Below are 15,438 nucleotides of genomic sequence, written 5' to 3' on the forward strand. Positions count from 1 at the left end.
TCTAATAAAGTGGCCGCAATGAGTGATAGCACAAGGTCTGTAGGTGTTTCTAATAAAGTGGACACAGTGAGTCGAAGCACAAGGTATGTAGGTGTTTACAATGTAGTAGGGGTTTCTAATAAAGTTTCCAGAGTGAGTAGAAGCACAAGGTAGTAAGTGTTTCTAATAAAGTGGCCAGCGAATGGAAGCACAATGTAGTAGGTGTTTCTAATAAAGTGGCCATTGAGTGGACGCACAAAAGGTAGGTGTTTCTAATAAAGTGGCCAGTAAGTGGAAGAGAAGCTACCAATACTATTGACATGTTACTGTTAATATTTTGGAAAAACTTCTTTAAAAAAAATTATAAAGCCTATTCATGGTACCAGGAAAAATGCTGGACGTGTGTGTGTGTGTGTGTGTGTGTGTGTGTGTGTGTGTGTGTGTTCTACACATCTATCAAGAACATCAGAACGTCAGACTAATTGTCTGTTTGTGTTTTCATCAGAACAGCAGCCATTAGACAGGAAGTGACTTGTCTGAGATTAGGCTGTTAACTCTGTAGAGCATGAGAACGGCTTAAGCCTGGTTTACAGAAAGACTGAGGCTTTACGCTCCTCTGTTCTCCAACTCATCCCAGTCCTTCAATGAAAAATCTGATGGGGGCGTGTCTTCTACTCTGTTGAAGCAGAGATTCATGACCACCTTTGCTTTTCAGACTGTTCCTTCTCAAAAAAAAAAAAAAAAAAAAATTGGAACAGTATTGCTGGAACTAAATACATCATGGGGTCTCCAATCTTTTGCAATCTGTGGTTCACTTAACCCACAAGAATAATGTTTTATGACCTGCACAAAAATGCAATCAATCATATATACATTCAAACCAGTGCTGCATTAATTTACTAAGATTTTGCAGCAGCATTGATGATGGTCTGACCGCTGCACAAAGCAGCTCTTCTCCATCCAGCACATCCCAAAACCTCATTCTCAATGAGGTTCAGATCTGGTCTCTGTGGTGAACTCTCTCTCAATCCATGTGTGAAAATGATGATCTCATGCTCCCTGAATCACTCTTTCACAATTGCAGCAATAACCTGGTCTATATTCAGTATATTCAGGTAGTCAGCTGACCTCATTCTTTCAGCACATACTGTTGCTGAACCTAAACCTGCAGACCAACTGCAGCATCAAGCCTACATTATTTACATAGTTACAGTAAATCCAGGTGGAGACTTTTCTGGCCAGGCAGTGTATGTCAAAAAATGTTTTTTTACACACATACCATACATATTTATTATACAGCTCTGGAAAAAAAATAAAAGAGCACTTAAAAATGTTATGTTTCTTTGATTTTACCAAATTGAAAACCTCTGGAATATAATCAAGAGGAAGATGGATGATCACAATCCATCAAACCAAACTGAACTGCTTGATTTTTTGCCCTAGGAGTAAAGGAATAAAGTTATCCAAAAGCAGTGTGTAAGACTGGTGGAGGAGAAGATGCCATGATGCATGAAACTGTGAATAAAACCAGGTTATTCCACCAAACATTTATGAATATGAACTTGTTTTCTTTGCATTACTTGAAGTCTAAAAGTTCTGCATCTTTTTTGTTATTTTAGACAATTCTCATTTTCTGCAAATAAATGCTTTAAATGACAATATTTGTATTTGGAATTTGGGAGAAATGTTGTCTGTAGTTTATAGAATAAAACAACAATATTAATTTTAATCAAACTTTATAGGTATAATAGTAAATTATAGTAATATATAGGCATAATAATAAATTAAGTATTTTTTACAGCTGGTCTATAGCAATGGAGATAAACAGATGGTGTTACACACAGCACATTCACACTTCCATCATAATAACTAGAAAAAGTCACAGAAACACAGAGAATTCTGTAACTATTAAAAGTAGAAGTCTTTTCTTTAGAGAAATTACAGATGAACCCAGAGACCGGTGAGCACTGTTTCCCACACCTTCAAAAGACTCTTGGAAACTGTAGAAAACTGCTACAGGAATAGTCACGTCTGGCTGACCCACATGGAAACAGCTTTAGCCTTTAGTTTAGTTTAAGAGTGAAGAGAAGAATTAGAATATTAGAAGCCCAAACCATGATCCATCCACCTCCATGTTTAACATTTGTAGAGGTGTTCTTAGAAGTGTAAAAAAAAAAAGCAAAAAAGCAAATACAAAGTGCACATTAAATAAAGGGCAGCATGGTGGAGTTATGAAAAAAAATATCACATTGGAGCCAATGCTGATGTTTGCTTTTCAATGTGTGTGTGTGTGTGTGTGTGTGTGTGTATAAAACCTGTCCATGCAGAGAACAGGTGGGTGGCAGGACAGATTAAACCAAACTGAACATCAGACGAACCTACGCACCTACAGACACCCTGTCTCCGGGCTGTATTAATACACACACACACACACACACACACACAGTGTTCAAACAGGTAAACAGGACTGCGAAGATGTCACACTCCGAGACCAGCTGTTGTGCTGTTGTGCTTCTGTGTGTGTGCATGTGTGTGTGTGTGTGTGTGTGTGTGTGTGTCTAAAATACTATATAATGCCTTCCCAGCTAATAATTTAACATTCAATTTGTCGAGTTTCTGGAAGTTTTTAGCATGTTTTAATTAAAGTTTTTAAACATTGGATTAATGTCAATACAATGTCACAATTTTTAGTTTTGGGGATGTTTCATTAAACGTTTTCATAATGTTAGTATTCGTCTAGTTGGGAATGTTACGTAATCAAAACATTCTAGGAACCTTCTAGCTAAACTTCTAGGAACTTTTTCAAAAAGTTGCTAAACATTCTTACAATGTTCTCTGTTAGCTGGGTTCACTTTATATCTGTCGTTTTTATTCAAACATTTTACATTGTAGTGCATATGTATACTTTTTTTGTGCTTTTTTCTTGTGTAAAGAGCAAGCATGCTGAAGACCAATGTGATTCCATCTGCTAAAGACTATAAAGGTTTGTTTTGGGGTTTTCTTCACAGTTTATCTGAGACTCTATCACTTGCAGTGTTTCAAGTACTATGAGGGTTTAGACGAGTACATGCCTCCTCTGATACCTGTGATACATTCCTCTTTATGATGCAGGAAACATCATTAGAGGAAAGCTCCAGCTCTAATATAACCAATGTGTAAAGTAGATGTTGGCCAGGGAGTGAAAACACATGGTAAGTGTTTCTAAAAAAGTGGCCAATGATTGGATATATAAAAGGTAGGTGTTTTGAATAAACTGGCCAGTGATTAGAGGTCACTGCTCACAAAGGTACAAAATCTTAGCAAGAGAAATTATCTAATTTTAAGGCAAAAAACTTGTGTGAGCATTATAGGTGTAATATAACATAAATAAATATTAGTTTATTTGGGGGGAAATGGTCTTTAAGTAATTTGAACTCAAAATAAGCACAAAAATCACTGTTCAAATTCCTGTGTCCAAAAAGAAAATCTGTCTTAATAGTTGGTATATACCTCTGAATGTACATATATTTAGTCTAGTTTTAGCCAAAAACGATTTTTTGCAGTGTACAAAAGGTTGGAGTTTCTAATAAAGTGATCAGTGAGTGAAAGCACAAGCTGGGTGTTTCTAATAAAGTGGCCAGTGAGTGGAAGCACAAGCTGGGTGTTTCTAATAATGTCTTATCACAAACCACGTACAGCCACAAACATCAGCAGCACCACTCTTCTCCAGTAGATGGTGCACAATGACTGGAAGTGGGATTAATTGAGGACTACAGAACTACTATAACTACTGAATTACTATATATTAACAAGTGCATTAATAAAGAGAAAAACTGAAAACAGGTTTAAAGAAGGGTTTTGAAAGAGTTTCCAAATGTAACCTTTTAGTGATGGATGCTTCAATGAAATATTTGTATCTTGTTTTACTCAATAGTCAATAAGCAAACGTGACGTGTGCAGGTGTGATGGATCACAGTATAATCCAATAGGGTGTCAGAATGGTATATGTTTATGCTTCTCTACATCCATTCATAATTAGATTCACTCTGATCTGAATGTAATTTAAGTGTAAGGAGTAGAAAGTTTAGATAAGTGTCTGAAAACGTAAGGAGTAGAAGTAAAAAGTCACCTGAAAAATAATTAATCCAGTAAAATATAGATAACCAACATTTCCTTATAAGTAAGGTGTGAAAAATGAGTACCAGTCCAAAAATAACTTCTTATGAATCTTCCAGACAAAACATGTTTGGAGTGCAATAGATAATGAAAAATAAAGTAAAATAAAGGAAAATGCTCAACATTTACAAATCAATTTAAAAAAGTTAGTCTACAGTCACAGTAGATACAGGAATCACCAGCGTAATCTGTTGTACCCACAATGCTGCATGTGTTGCGACTTAGTAAATACCAGTGTATAAATTTATTTTTTCTATACCCCACTGAGACATATTTAGTTTGTTAGAGAGAATTTTATTTTAAATCATTTATGTGCTTTGAATATTATCTATTTCTTTCTTTTATTATTGTTAATATTGCTGTGGGTGGAGCTCTAGGTTACTGAGGAGGTGCTTAGGAGAGGAGGGGCTCTGTGTAAGAGAGTGGAGAAGCTAGAGGGAGAGAGAGCCTGAGTAGAATGAGCTGGAAAGAGTGGTGCTAATGGCTTCGTGTAAAAACAGCTCTAACACAATACAAGGGCAAATAAAGTTGCAAGAAAAACGAAGAAAAGGTCCACAGAGTCAAGTTTGTTCAAAAGTGCAACACATGATGCACACAAAAAGTGGAGTCAAATATTGAGAAAGCCTGCACCATCTAAAAGGTGTTTTTACACTGCAGATAAACTGTTTACATTGGCTATTTGGGTTTGTCCTAAATTGAAAAGTCTGAAAGTCCAAAACTTACCTTATTAACACTAAGAAAAAATAATGACTGGATATTTTTTCCGTGTTGTTTTTGCAGGACAGCACTGGAAACAAAAAAGAAACTAACCTGCTGAGGGGTGATGATGTGATTTATGAGTGTTTGGCAGTGTTTAGTAAATCTACACTTATTTTCTGTGCCCTACAGGGAGGAAAATTGCCTCCTTCTCTTTCTGCAGTATGAACCTGTAGCTCGTCTGGTTTGGTGAGAGACTGAAGTGCACTAATAAGAGGAAACAACTTAGAGTTCACACAAACACACACTGAGGTTCATCCTTTATCAGTTCAAACACATGCCTGTCATTCTTCTCTTTCTAGAAAGCTCTTAAGGGGCACTCAGTAGTCACGCAGCTCTTCAACAAGTGCACTTCAGGAATTTCACCAAGCTCACCTGAGAATTAGCGTTCACGCACTGCTGCCGCAGATACGGGCTGATGAGGAAGTAAACAGGGAATCTTGTGCCAATCAGAAATGACCTTTACGTGTTTTGAAGAAGTGATTAGGAGTGTTTAGGTTTAATGCAATAAAACCGGTTTTATTTCATTTTTGAATGCTTGAGAACTTTTTAATAAATAACATTTAACTATGTACTTATAATATCTAGTCCATATACTCTATATAGACATAAGAAGATATAAGAGGTTCACTGATATTCCATTCTAAACCCATAGGCAATAATATTAAATCTAACAGCAGGAGTGCAGTATAATAGTTTTTATGACATCTCATTCTTAACCCTTGTGTGGTGTTCATATTTTTGTTACTCGTTTACTTTGTTACTTGTATTTTATTCAGCAAAATTAAGCAATTTTACATTAAAATGCTTTACACATGCTTGCTTCACCTAAATTGCAAGCAATATAAACAGCTTACATGGTTAATATTTCCCCTTTACCTTTCTTATGTTACATTTCTTTTAAAAAGTGCTACTCTTTTTTTATTAGTTTTTTTAATAAAATGTAAAAGAAAATGAATTAAACTCAAGATATGAGTAGAAAATTTGTTTAGTTTCAAATTTACAAATGAAGCAATGTTTATTAACCCCTGGCCAAACATACTGTATGTAATATAAATCAGAGGTATTTTTAATTTTTAATGAGGAGCGTCAATTAAATCATAAAGTTCCGCCCGTCATCAAACAGATCCAATCAGATTGGAGACTGTTTACACTTCGACTGAAGAGGAGGGCAGCATTTTAGTGTAGAGGCCCCATTTTTTTACCTTTGATAAGATTTTTTGACTAAGCACTGTAAGAGTATTTTGGAATTTATTTAAGGAATAATGAACCTTATTTTAATTCATTCACTCAATAAAAGCACAAAAATCATTTAATTTATTTTGACTTTTGTGTCCAAATTTAAGCCAAGAAAAATCAGTGGTTGTTGCTTGATTTAGTGAAGTCTTACTTCACTCATTTTGAGACTTTGTGATTTGCCTCATACCTCATTTTCAGATTTTTTTGCTTAGTATAAGCACATACATCTCAATTTGCATATTTACATTACGTTTACTTTTCTCTAGGTTTTGCCAGAGACTGTAAAAAAGATGGACGCTGTGTTGCCGTTCCCATTCATTCAACGAAAATGAAGCCAAAATCCTTAGACATGTTGGCGATTCTGAAACCCGAGTCTGCGCAGTAGAGACCAGAGGAGGGAGAAAGACTGTGGAGAGACAGCTACTCATTTGAATAACCCCGCCCCTGAGGGCTGCCTCGAGGTCACAGGCTGCAGAGCCGAGCGGAGCTGAAGGTCTGTTATTGGTCCCGGCCATAACCAGCCCTTTTTACAATAACCAAACCTTATTTAATAGATCTAAATAACGTTTTAAAATACGAATTCTGTGGGGATATAAAAAATTGACGATATAAGCAGAGGTTACACTAGCTGCTGCATTTAAATAAAGGAGGTCAAATTACAGTATATTAGAAAAAAACGTGATTGAAAGTTGTCTGTTTTGCCATTGAAACCTATGGGGATGGGTGGGGTTACACAGCTTTTTGAAACCGAACAGCAGGGGGCGCCCGACCTGTGGTGGCTTCACTTTTGAGAGACGATGCTCTGTCCAGCTATATACATGGCTTTATACAGAAGAAATGTTTTAATTCCTAAAAGCTTCTTAGCATATTTTTGTTCAGCTGCTTGAACTAAAGTCTAGAGTCTACACTTCAATCTCACTTCAAGTGTATCATGAAGATTGCGTCACTGTCCAAATACTTTTGGGTCTAGCTGTATCTGATACAGATCTCAAGCCAGAAATAAGTTTAAGTTACCAAAAAAAAAAATCTTAAGCTACAAAAAAAAAAGATTTCCTTTTGCTCAGAGACAGTGCTGTCACCGTCACACTGACACTCTGATTGGGGGAGGTGATTTTATGTAGCTTCAACAATTCTTCCTTTCTAGCACACACACACACACACACACACACACACACACATACAGTGTGAGACTGTACTGTGTACTCACCTGAAGCAGCTCTCCGGCACTGTGTGTTCTCTCTCAGGTCCTCTCTGCAGGATAAAAGAAGAAAGAATGAAGCTGTACGTGTTTATTCTCACCTCTGCACTGTGGGTCTGTGCAGCAGAAAAAAGTAAGTAACTTCTCCAAACATCACACACACACACACACACACACACACACACATTCACTGACATGCTCAAATCTATATCTGTAATGTATCTCATCCAGTAGCATATTTATATTTTAATCAAATATACTGTACAGTCGTATGTGAAGTGTTTGGGAGCCCTGCTCAAATGGCAATTATTATTAAAATTATTTTTATTTCCATTTTTATTTTTATTCTTTTACGTCATTTCATTTGACTTCTCTCTGTATTTTCTAATTTATAAAGCACTCTGAATGACCGTGTATGAAAGTTGTTATATGAATAACCCTGCCTTGCTCTGCCTATTATGTTTAACTAAACCCAAGTCCATTTCACACTAGAGTTCTCCTTTAAGTTTTAGTATGAATTTGAGTTCAGCCCTCTATGGGTTGATGATTTTGGTTTCCTTTGACTGTTGTTGTGTCAGTTTGTTCCTAAATAGTAGCAGGATTTATATCTGTTAAGATCTGATGGTGATTAAGGGTTCGCTTTTTGCATTAGTGTATTTACAGCTGGTAAAAACAAGATGAGGGGTGCGCCGAGTGATCCAGTGGTAAAGCGCTGCCACTATGAGCAGGAGGTCGCAGGTTCGAATCTCAGCTCATGCAGCTTTGCCATCTAGCGCCGGCGCTCAGAGGGAGCAAAATTGGCCCTGCTCCCTCTGGGTGGGTAGATGGCGCTCTCTCCCCACATCACTCCTAGGGTGATGCCTGCAGCACAGGGTGTCTGTGAGCTGATGTATCGGAACCGAGTCACTGTGCTTTCCTCCAAGTGCGGTGTGATGTGATCGGCAACGCTGCATCAGCAGCAGCTTGAAAAGAAGCGGTGGCTGGCTTCACATGTATCGGAGGAAGCATGTACTAGTCTTCACCCTCCTGGTGTGTTGGGGCATTACTAGTGATAGGGGGAGTCCTAGTGAGTGGGTTAGGTAATTGGCTGTGCTAAATTGGGGAGAAAATGGGGAAAAAATTGAAATAAAATTATAAACAAACAAAACAAGATCATGAATCATTTGCTCTTATCAAGTTAGGAGTCTGTTATCATTAAAGCCATATTCTAACTAATCCGCCTGAAACATTTATTACACTCTGCAACTGTAGGGGGAGCCCACAAGCACAAAATCTCAATCCTACCTAGTGGAGCTTTAAGTGTCACTGAAGTTGTTCACAGTTATAGATGTAGTGATGGCATTTACACAATTTATAGCAATGACAGTGTCATATTCCATGTGTGTAAAATCTTCATATCCACATCTTTTCCAGTTGTTCATGAGTATTACGTGTTTGATTGGTGCTCTGAGACTGACGGTGGAGTTGTGTGGATGATCGACGGAGAGGAGGAGTATCATGCAGATTTTAAAGACGGACGAGGGGTGGTCAGTCTGCCGAAGTTTGCAACTCTAAACTACACCATCATTCCTGCAGCTTATGAACGTAGTATTCAAGAACTCCAAATATGCAGATACAACCTGAAATACAGTGTGTTCTGGTACAACTTCCCAGCTGAGGACATGGGTAAGAATTGACACACATTACACACCTATACACGCCTACACCCCCGCACCTTCATTATAAACAGATCTTACAGAAGTTCATACCAAGTCCAACAGAAGTTGGAGTGAGGGTGGATTTATTGTTGGGGAACGAGCAGCAGGCGGAGTCAGAGGCCACACCCACACATGTTTCTGTGACTTACTGCACAGTTCTAGTAATAAAATACTGCCTGAAGCTTTGTTGACAAGAGATGACAGTGCTTGAACTTTGCATTTTTCCTTAATATCTGATTATTATTATTTCTTAATTAGCTAATAGGCTAATACTGTTCAGTGCTGTTAATAATCTGCTTCAGTTTGTGTCCTAGAGATCCAAGGTCAGATACAATAAAGGAGCTGAATCAGTGCAAAAAAAGATATTTAATTCCAATAACATTTTACAAAAGACAATAAAGAGAGTACCTATCAAAAAAAAATTAAATTCAGTGTTTTTTTTTATTTTAAAATGTTCTGCATTGTAGATTCATACTAAAGTCATCCAAACTATAAAAGAAAAATCAAATGGAATTATTTAATAAATAAAAAAAGAGTTAAACAAACCAGAATGTGTTTTTGAGAATTTTATTTTGGATGTTTCAAAGTTGGCACATCTTTTTTTTTTCATTTTATATTAAATATCCAATCCAATCCAATCCATCTTTATTTATATAGCACTTTAACGCTTTCAAAGAAAGGACAAAGTGATGTACATAAAAGAACCTAGATCTACCGGTCGGGTCCCAGTGGTGCCACTGAAGACCATCACTTCTGTCTTATCTTGATTTAGCTTAAGAAAGTTACCCGCCCACCATGTTTTTATGTCCTCATGACACTTTAACAGAGGTTCAGTAGAGCACTTGTCTTTTTTCTTTAGTGGCACATAGATTTGACAATCGTCTGCAAAGCAGTGAAAAGAAATTCCATGCTTCCTGAGTATGGAGCCAAGAGGGAGCAGATACAGGGAGAAAAGCAGTGGGGCTAATATTGAGCCCTGTGGGACCCCACAAAGGAAAGTCTCAGAAGATTACTCAGAATCGGCAAGGCTAATACAGAACGTTCTATCAGTTAAAAATGACCTGAACCATTTCAGGATTATGCCCCCAATTCCCACCCACTGCTCCAAGTGGGAGATCAGAATTTCATGGTCCAAATACATTTAATTTAAGGATAAGGTGTCCATACTTTTGACTGGTGCTGTACACATAATACTCCAGAAGAGGCCAGAAGTTCTGGGAAGCCTAGCCTTGGCTTTTCTGGGTAGGTTGGTCAATTTTTTATTAATTGTGTTTTTTTGTTTGTTTGTTTGTTTTTTTTAATTCTATAATAAATGGACAAATTGAGAAATGTTCCAAAAAGGCTTGAATTATATAAAAAAAGCAAATTATTGTTTATATTCCTAGATGCTCCCAGGATTACCATGTACCCCAAGAACGATGAGCAGCTGGGTGTTGTAAATGAGCTCATCTGCCTGGTGACCGAGTTCTACCCTCCGTCCCTCAGAATCTCATGGACAAAGAACAATGAAAACGTGACGGAGGACGTGTATATGAGCCAGTATTACCCAAACGAAGACTACACCTTCACTCTCTTCTCCTCCATAAGCATCGTTCCGGAGCAAGGGGACATCTACAGCTGCACCGTGGAGCACATTGCCCTCCAGCAGCCTCAGACCAGAATCTGGGGTGGGATATATTATTTTTAGGGGAAGTCATGGTGTGATTTTAGTGGTGAATAGGAAAGTTTTATGTTGTTGTTTGGCTGTGCTAAAGGGGACTTTTAAAGTAGTACAGCACAACCTCAGGAGTTTTCATGCCTCCATCATGTGAAGACAAATCTATATAAAAAATGCTCCTGAAAACAAGAATCTATAATACTTTTCTAAAGACCACCACTTATTTATTTATTTATTTATTTAATTCCTAGTAAAAAAATCTATACATTTTAGGAGATCCTTCTTGCACAAGGAGGAGAAAGACAATCCTATTAATTCGTCAAAGGCTGCACTGTAAGCCTGGAGAAGTAATGTTGACTGAAAGACTGACAAAATAAAACTTGGAACTTATTTTAATTACTGTAAATGTAAAAAAAAAAATCTTTATACTTAAATAACCTTATTATGGTCAGGAGAATAAAATATATTGCAAATTAGGATTACATAAGGTAGTCTGAGAAGTGACCACACTATGACAGTAAGAGTAAGAGTAGGAGCAAATAGGTGTTTCCAGAAGCCAAAGAAGAAATAAAATACCTCTGGCAACAGAATAAACGTATTTATTGTAAGGTGACACAAAATAACCTCCAGGCAACAATTTAATTTTGAAGAAAAAACCCTGAATGGGGTATTAACATGGGATGAGCTTTCAGAATTGACAGAATTCAACTGATATCCACTGAAACTGGATGAGTTATTTTAAAATAAAATTTTCTCTCTGCACCGGTAACTCACTAGAGGGAAAGAAGGACATGTTTCACTTCACTTTTTAACCATCGTCACCTAGTCCACTCTTACATACTCTTATATTCAGTACTTACCACAAAGTACTGCCCAGCGCTGCTCTGCTCTGACTCTAATACTGAACTCTGGACAGGTGGAAAATCTCAACACAGGTTTCAGAACACTCCCACCACCATGTTTTACAGATGTGGCGGGCAGGATCATAGATTTCGTAGATTTCTGCAGACACGCTGGATTCAAGTCTCCTGAAGAGAATAGAAGCTCTAAATAAACATTAGAAATGAGAATGGAAAAGAATCTCAGCTCTCAGCAGCTCAGTGAATTCCAGTGTGGTATCTTACAGCAGTTCATACCAGGTCCAACAGTGGATGGAGTCAGGGTGGACTTATTGTTGGGTAATGAATAGCAGGTGGAGTCAGAGGCCACACCCACATAGATTTATGTGACTTATTTTTAAAGTTATAGTAATAAAATACTGCCTGAAGCTCTGCTGACAAGAGATGACAGTGCTTGAATTTTGCATTTGTCCTTAATATTTGATTATTATTGTTCTTTAATTAGCTGATAAGTTAATACTGTTCAATGCTGTTAGCAATCTGCCTCAGTTTGTGTCCTAGAGAAGCAATAAAGGAGCTGAATCAGATGATAGGACGTACAGCTGTTCTACTAAAACGACTCCAGAGACAAAAGTGCGAAAGTGACATTTATTCCCAATAATATTTTACAAAAGAGAGTAAAGAGAGTACCAGTCTAGAAAAAAATTAAATTCAGTGTTTTTTTTATTATTTTAAAATGTTCTGTATTGTAGATTAATACTAAAGTCATGTAAAACTGAACTTTGGACAGGTGGAAAATCTCAACGCAGATTTCAGAACACCCCCACCACCATGTTTTACAGATGTGGTGGGCAGGATCATGCGGATTTCTGCAGACACGCTGGATTCATGTCTCCTGAAGAGAAAAGAAGCTCTAAATAAACATCAGAAAAATGAGAATGGGAAAGAATGGGTCTCAGGCTCTCAGGAGCTCAGTGAATTCCAGTGTGGTACCGTGACAGGATGCAGCACCCGTGCAACAAGCCCATTTGTGAGAATTTCTCACTACTAAATATTCCACAGTCAACTGTCAGTGATATTATAACAAGTGGAAGTGACTAGAAATGACAGAAACTTGAGCTGTCAGTGTAAAAAAACTTTTAGTAAAACAAGTTTTCATGGGTGGTTTCTTTATTAAGGCAATTAGGTGACACTATCCAAAAACAACAAAAAAAAGTTTAATGCAAGATGACAATGTCAGTTTAGCCAGCTCATTTATTTGCATAGTGCAGTTTGATTATTGTCTATTTGATTAATGAGTTAAAACATCTCTGAATGCATTGTGGATAATATGTTGGTATAATTTTTTTCATACAAATTAGTAATAAAATGTGTGTGTGTGTGTGTTTTTCTCACAGAATCTGAAGTTGATCCGCCTGAAGATGGTCCGCTGGTGTTCTGTGGAGTCGGAGTGGCTGTAGGTCTGTTAGGAATCGCTACTGGAAGCTTCTTCTTCGTTAAAGGAAGCCACAGCTGACTCTGCTGACTCTGAGCCTGAACATTAAATATGTTTTATGTTTATATTTGAATATATGAGTCATCTTTTTTCATTACTTTCATTTCTCATGTCGGGGAATTTGCCTTTCTTCAGTGGTTTGGAACCAAGCCTTTCTTTGATCATTTACTGGTACTGATTTACTAGATTCATTCATGTTTAGGTTTTTAGCATTTAGCATTTTTTGAAGGGCCCCAGAATCACTGGCAAGATAGCGGCACAAACAATCATAGAAACCTACAAATTTGACTACTTACCTTGTTAAAATGATGATAGACACAATACTATCATAGTTTAATGTGTAGTTTTAATGTTTAATGGCTGAATTCTTCAAAACAAGCATTAAAAACGCTAATAGTTTGTCTCATTAGCAAGCTAGCTAGCTAGCTAACTTTCTTGTTTCATCTTACTTGTTTCAACAGATGGCAGAGGCTGCAGAATTTAAGGTGGAATGGAAAATAACAGTTAATGAAAGCTAATTTTAACTTCCATCACAAAGCAATTACAGAAAGCACATATATTTCTAAAGACATATGATGCCCTTAACTATTAAACCAGCAGCTAGTTTGCTGCACTTTAGCGCTCCACTGCCTTATCTATATATCTGTATTGGGTTCTTGAAGGTTTGTCCCAATTCTTAGAGGGAGAATTTCTCTCTTGAGTTACTCTTGAAAACAAGGGGTGGGGTACAAAAGAGAAATGGAAGTGGGCCGAAGTCATTCACGTTTATTGCAAACAAAAATGTGCCATTTTCCATGTAGGAGTAAAAAAAAAAAAAAAAATTATGTCTGTGGGTGTTAGGTTTATTTTTTTATTTTCATTTGTGGAATAGAAATTAAAAATATATATTAATAACAATTCATACATTAGATGTAGAAATTAATAAAGTGTTTGTTTTCAAATCTTTCTGAAAAATGTAATTGATATAAAAGCTTCTTATATACAGCATGTCACACCTGACACTGATGGTGCTTCTATTCCTCCTGCATCTGTGTCTAGCAGTGATCTAAAGGTCTGGGGTGGGTTTCCCGAAAGCTTCGTAACGCTAAGAACTTCGTTAACTCGTACTTAAGATTGATCGTTAATTAAAGAGTGTTTCCCAAACCCGTGCGTAACTAAAGTACTACGTAAACTCGCTCGCAGATTAACGAGTGCCCTCACCCACTCGTTATTCTTAAGAGCTTCTTTAGGGGATCTCAACTTGCAGTTCAGCACCTTAAACACCAGGGACCGCCAATTTTGAGGGAGAAAAATGATAATTTCCCTGGTTGAAGCAATTATATTACGTTACTATTAATTATAATCAATTATATTATTATCATATCATATCATATCATATCATATCATACCATATCATATCATATCATATCATATTATATTATATTATTCCCCGTGTCTCTGGGTGCTCCGGTTTCCTCCCACAGTCCAAAGACAGTTCAGGCTAACTGGATGTCGGATAAAAAATTGCCCCTTAGGTGTGAGTGTGTGAGTGGATGTGTCTGTGTGTCCGTCTGTGTCTGTCTGCCCTGCGACGGATTGGCGGCCTGTCCAGGATGTATAGCCTGCTGCCTTCCGCCCGATGCAGGCTGGTATAGACCATGAAAACTATTAATTGACGCAAATGGAATTATCTAGTAAACAAAAAGGTGCATGGCCTTCACAATCCCCTGACCTAAACCCAACTGAGATGGTGATTTAGGATGAGCTGGAGCTTCACAGAGTGTATAAAGTATAAAACATACTCCTATTGGTTTTATATATATATATATATATATATATATATATATATATACACACACACACCGGAACATACGTATATGTATTATTATATTATTAGATTAGATTTTCGAGTATTTATTTAGTCATATGTATCTTTAGGAGTATTTTATTAATGCCAAAGTACATCCTTTTGTAACTTAAATTTCAGAATATGTATAATGTTGATGATTACAACACATTTCTACGTTTTTAGGGTGTAATAGTGAATAAATACTGCATATTGCAGTGTTGAATCGATATTTGTGGATTGATTGAGCGCGCTGTGTCGGGGGAGGAGTCAACAAAGATGTTCTTTAACCTCGTTCGTTAATTTTCACTTTGCGAAGCTCTTTGGGAAACACTCGCAGAACTGGCTCGTTCTTTACTCACGTCATTCGTTAGTTCGTTCGTTATTCGCTAAGGTTGATCGTTTTCGGGAAACCCACCCCTGGACTCTTATTATTGCCCAGAATGCACCACACACTAACATCACTCATTCCTTGCCTCACATAATTGATTAAATGACAAGCTAACTATTAGATTTGGAATTAGATCCGTCCGTCTCTACAGAGCGTTTATCTTGCCTATTGTTTGCAGGAAGGTAAATACAGTTCAAATACCCGGAT

General features: G+C 37.2%; 1 protein-coding gene across 1 annotated transcript; it reads left to right on the forward strand.

The window, feature by feature from the left end:
* Positions 1-7,308: 7,308 nt before the first annotated feature.
* On the forward strand, positions 7,309-13,080 carry LOC103040636 (H-2 class II histocompatibility antigen, I-E alpha chain-like). The gene is made up of 4 exons (XM_022685095.2): positions 7,309-7,460; positions 8,741-8,992; positions 10,410-10,691; positions 12,918-13,080. Exons 1-4 carry the CDS (start codon positions 7,403-7,405, stop codon positions 13,034-13,036), a joined length of 711 nt encoding a protein of 236 aa, XP_022540816.2. The 5' UTR covers positions 7,309-7,402; the 3' UTR covers positions 13,037-13,080.
* Positions 13,081-15,438: the final 2,358 nt, after the last annotated feature.

Source organism: Astyanax mexicanus, chromosome 7 (assembly GCF_023375975.1).
Source record: "Astyanax mexicanus isolate ESR-SI-001 chromosome 7, AstMex3_surface, whole genome shotgun sequence".
Lineage (NCBI taxonomy): Eukaryota > Metazoa > Chordata > Actinopteri > Characiformes > Acestrorhamphidae > Astyanax > Astyanax mexicanus.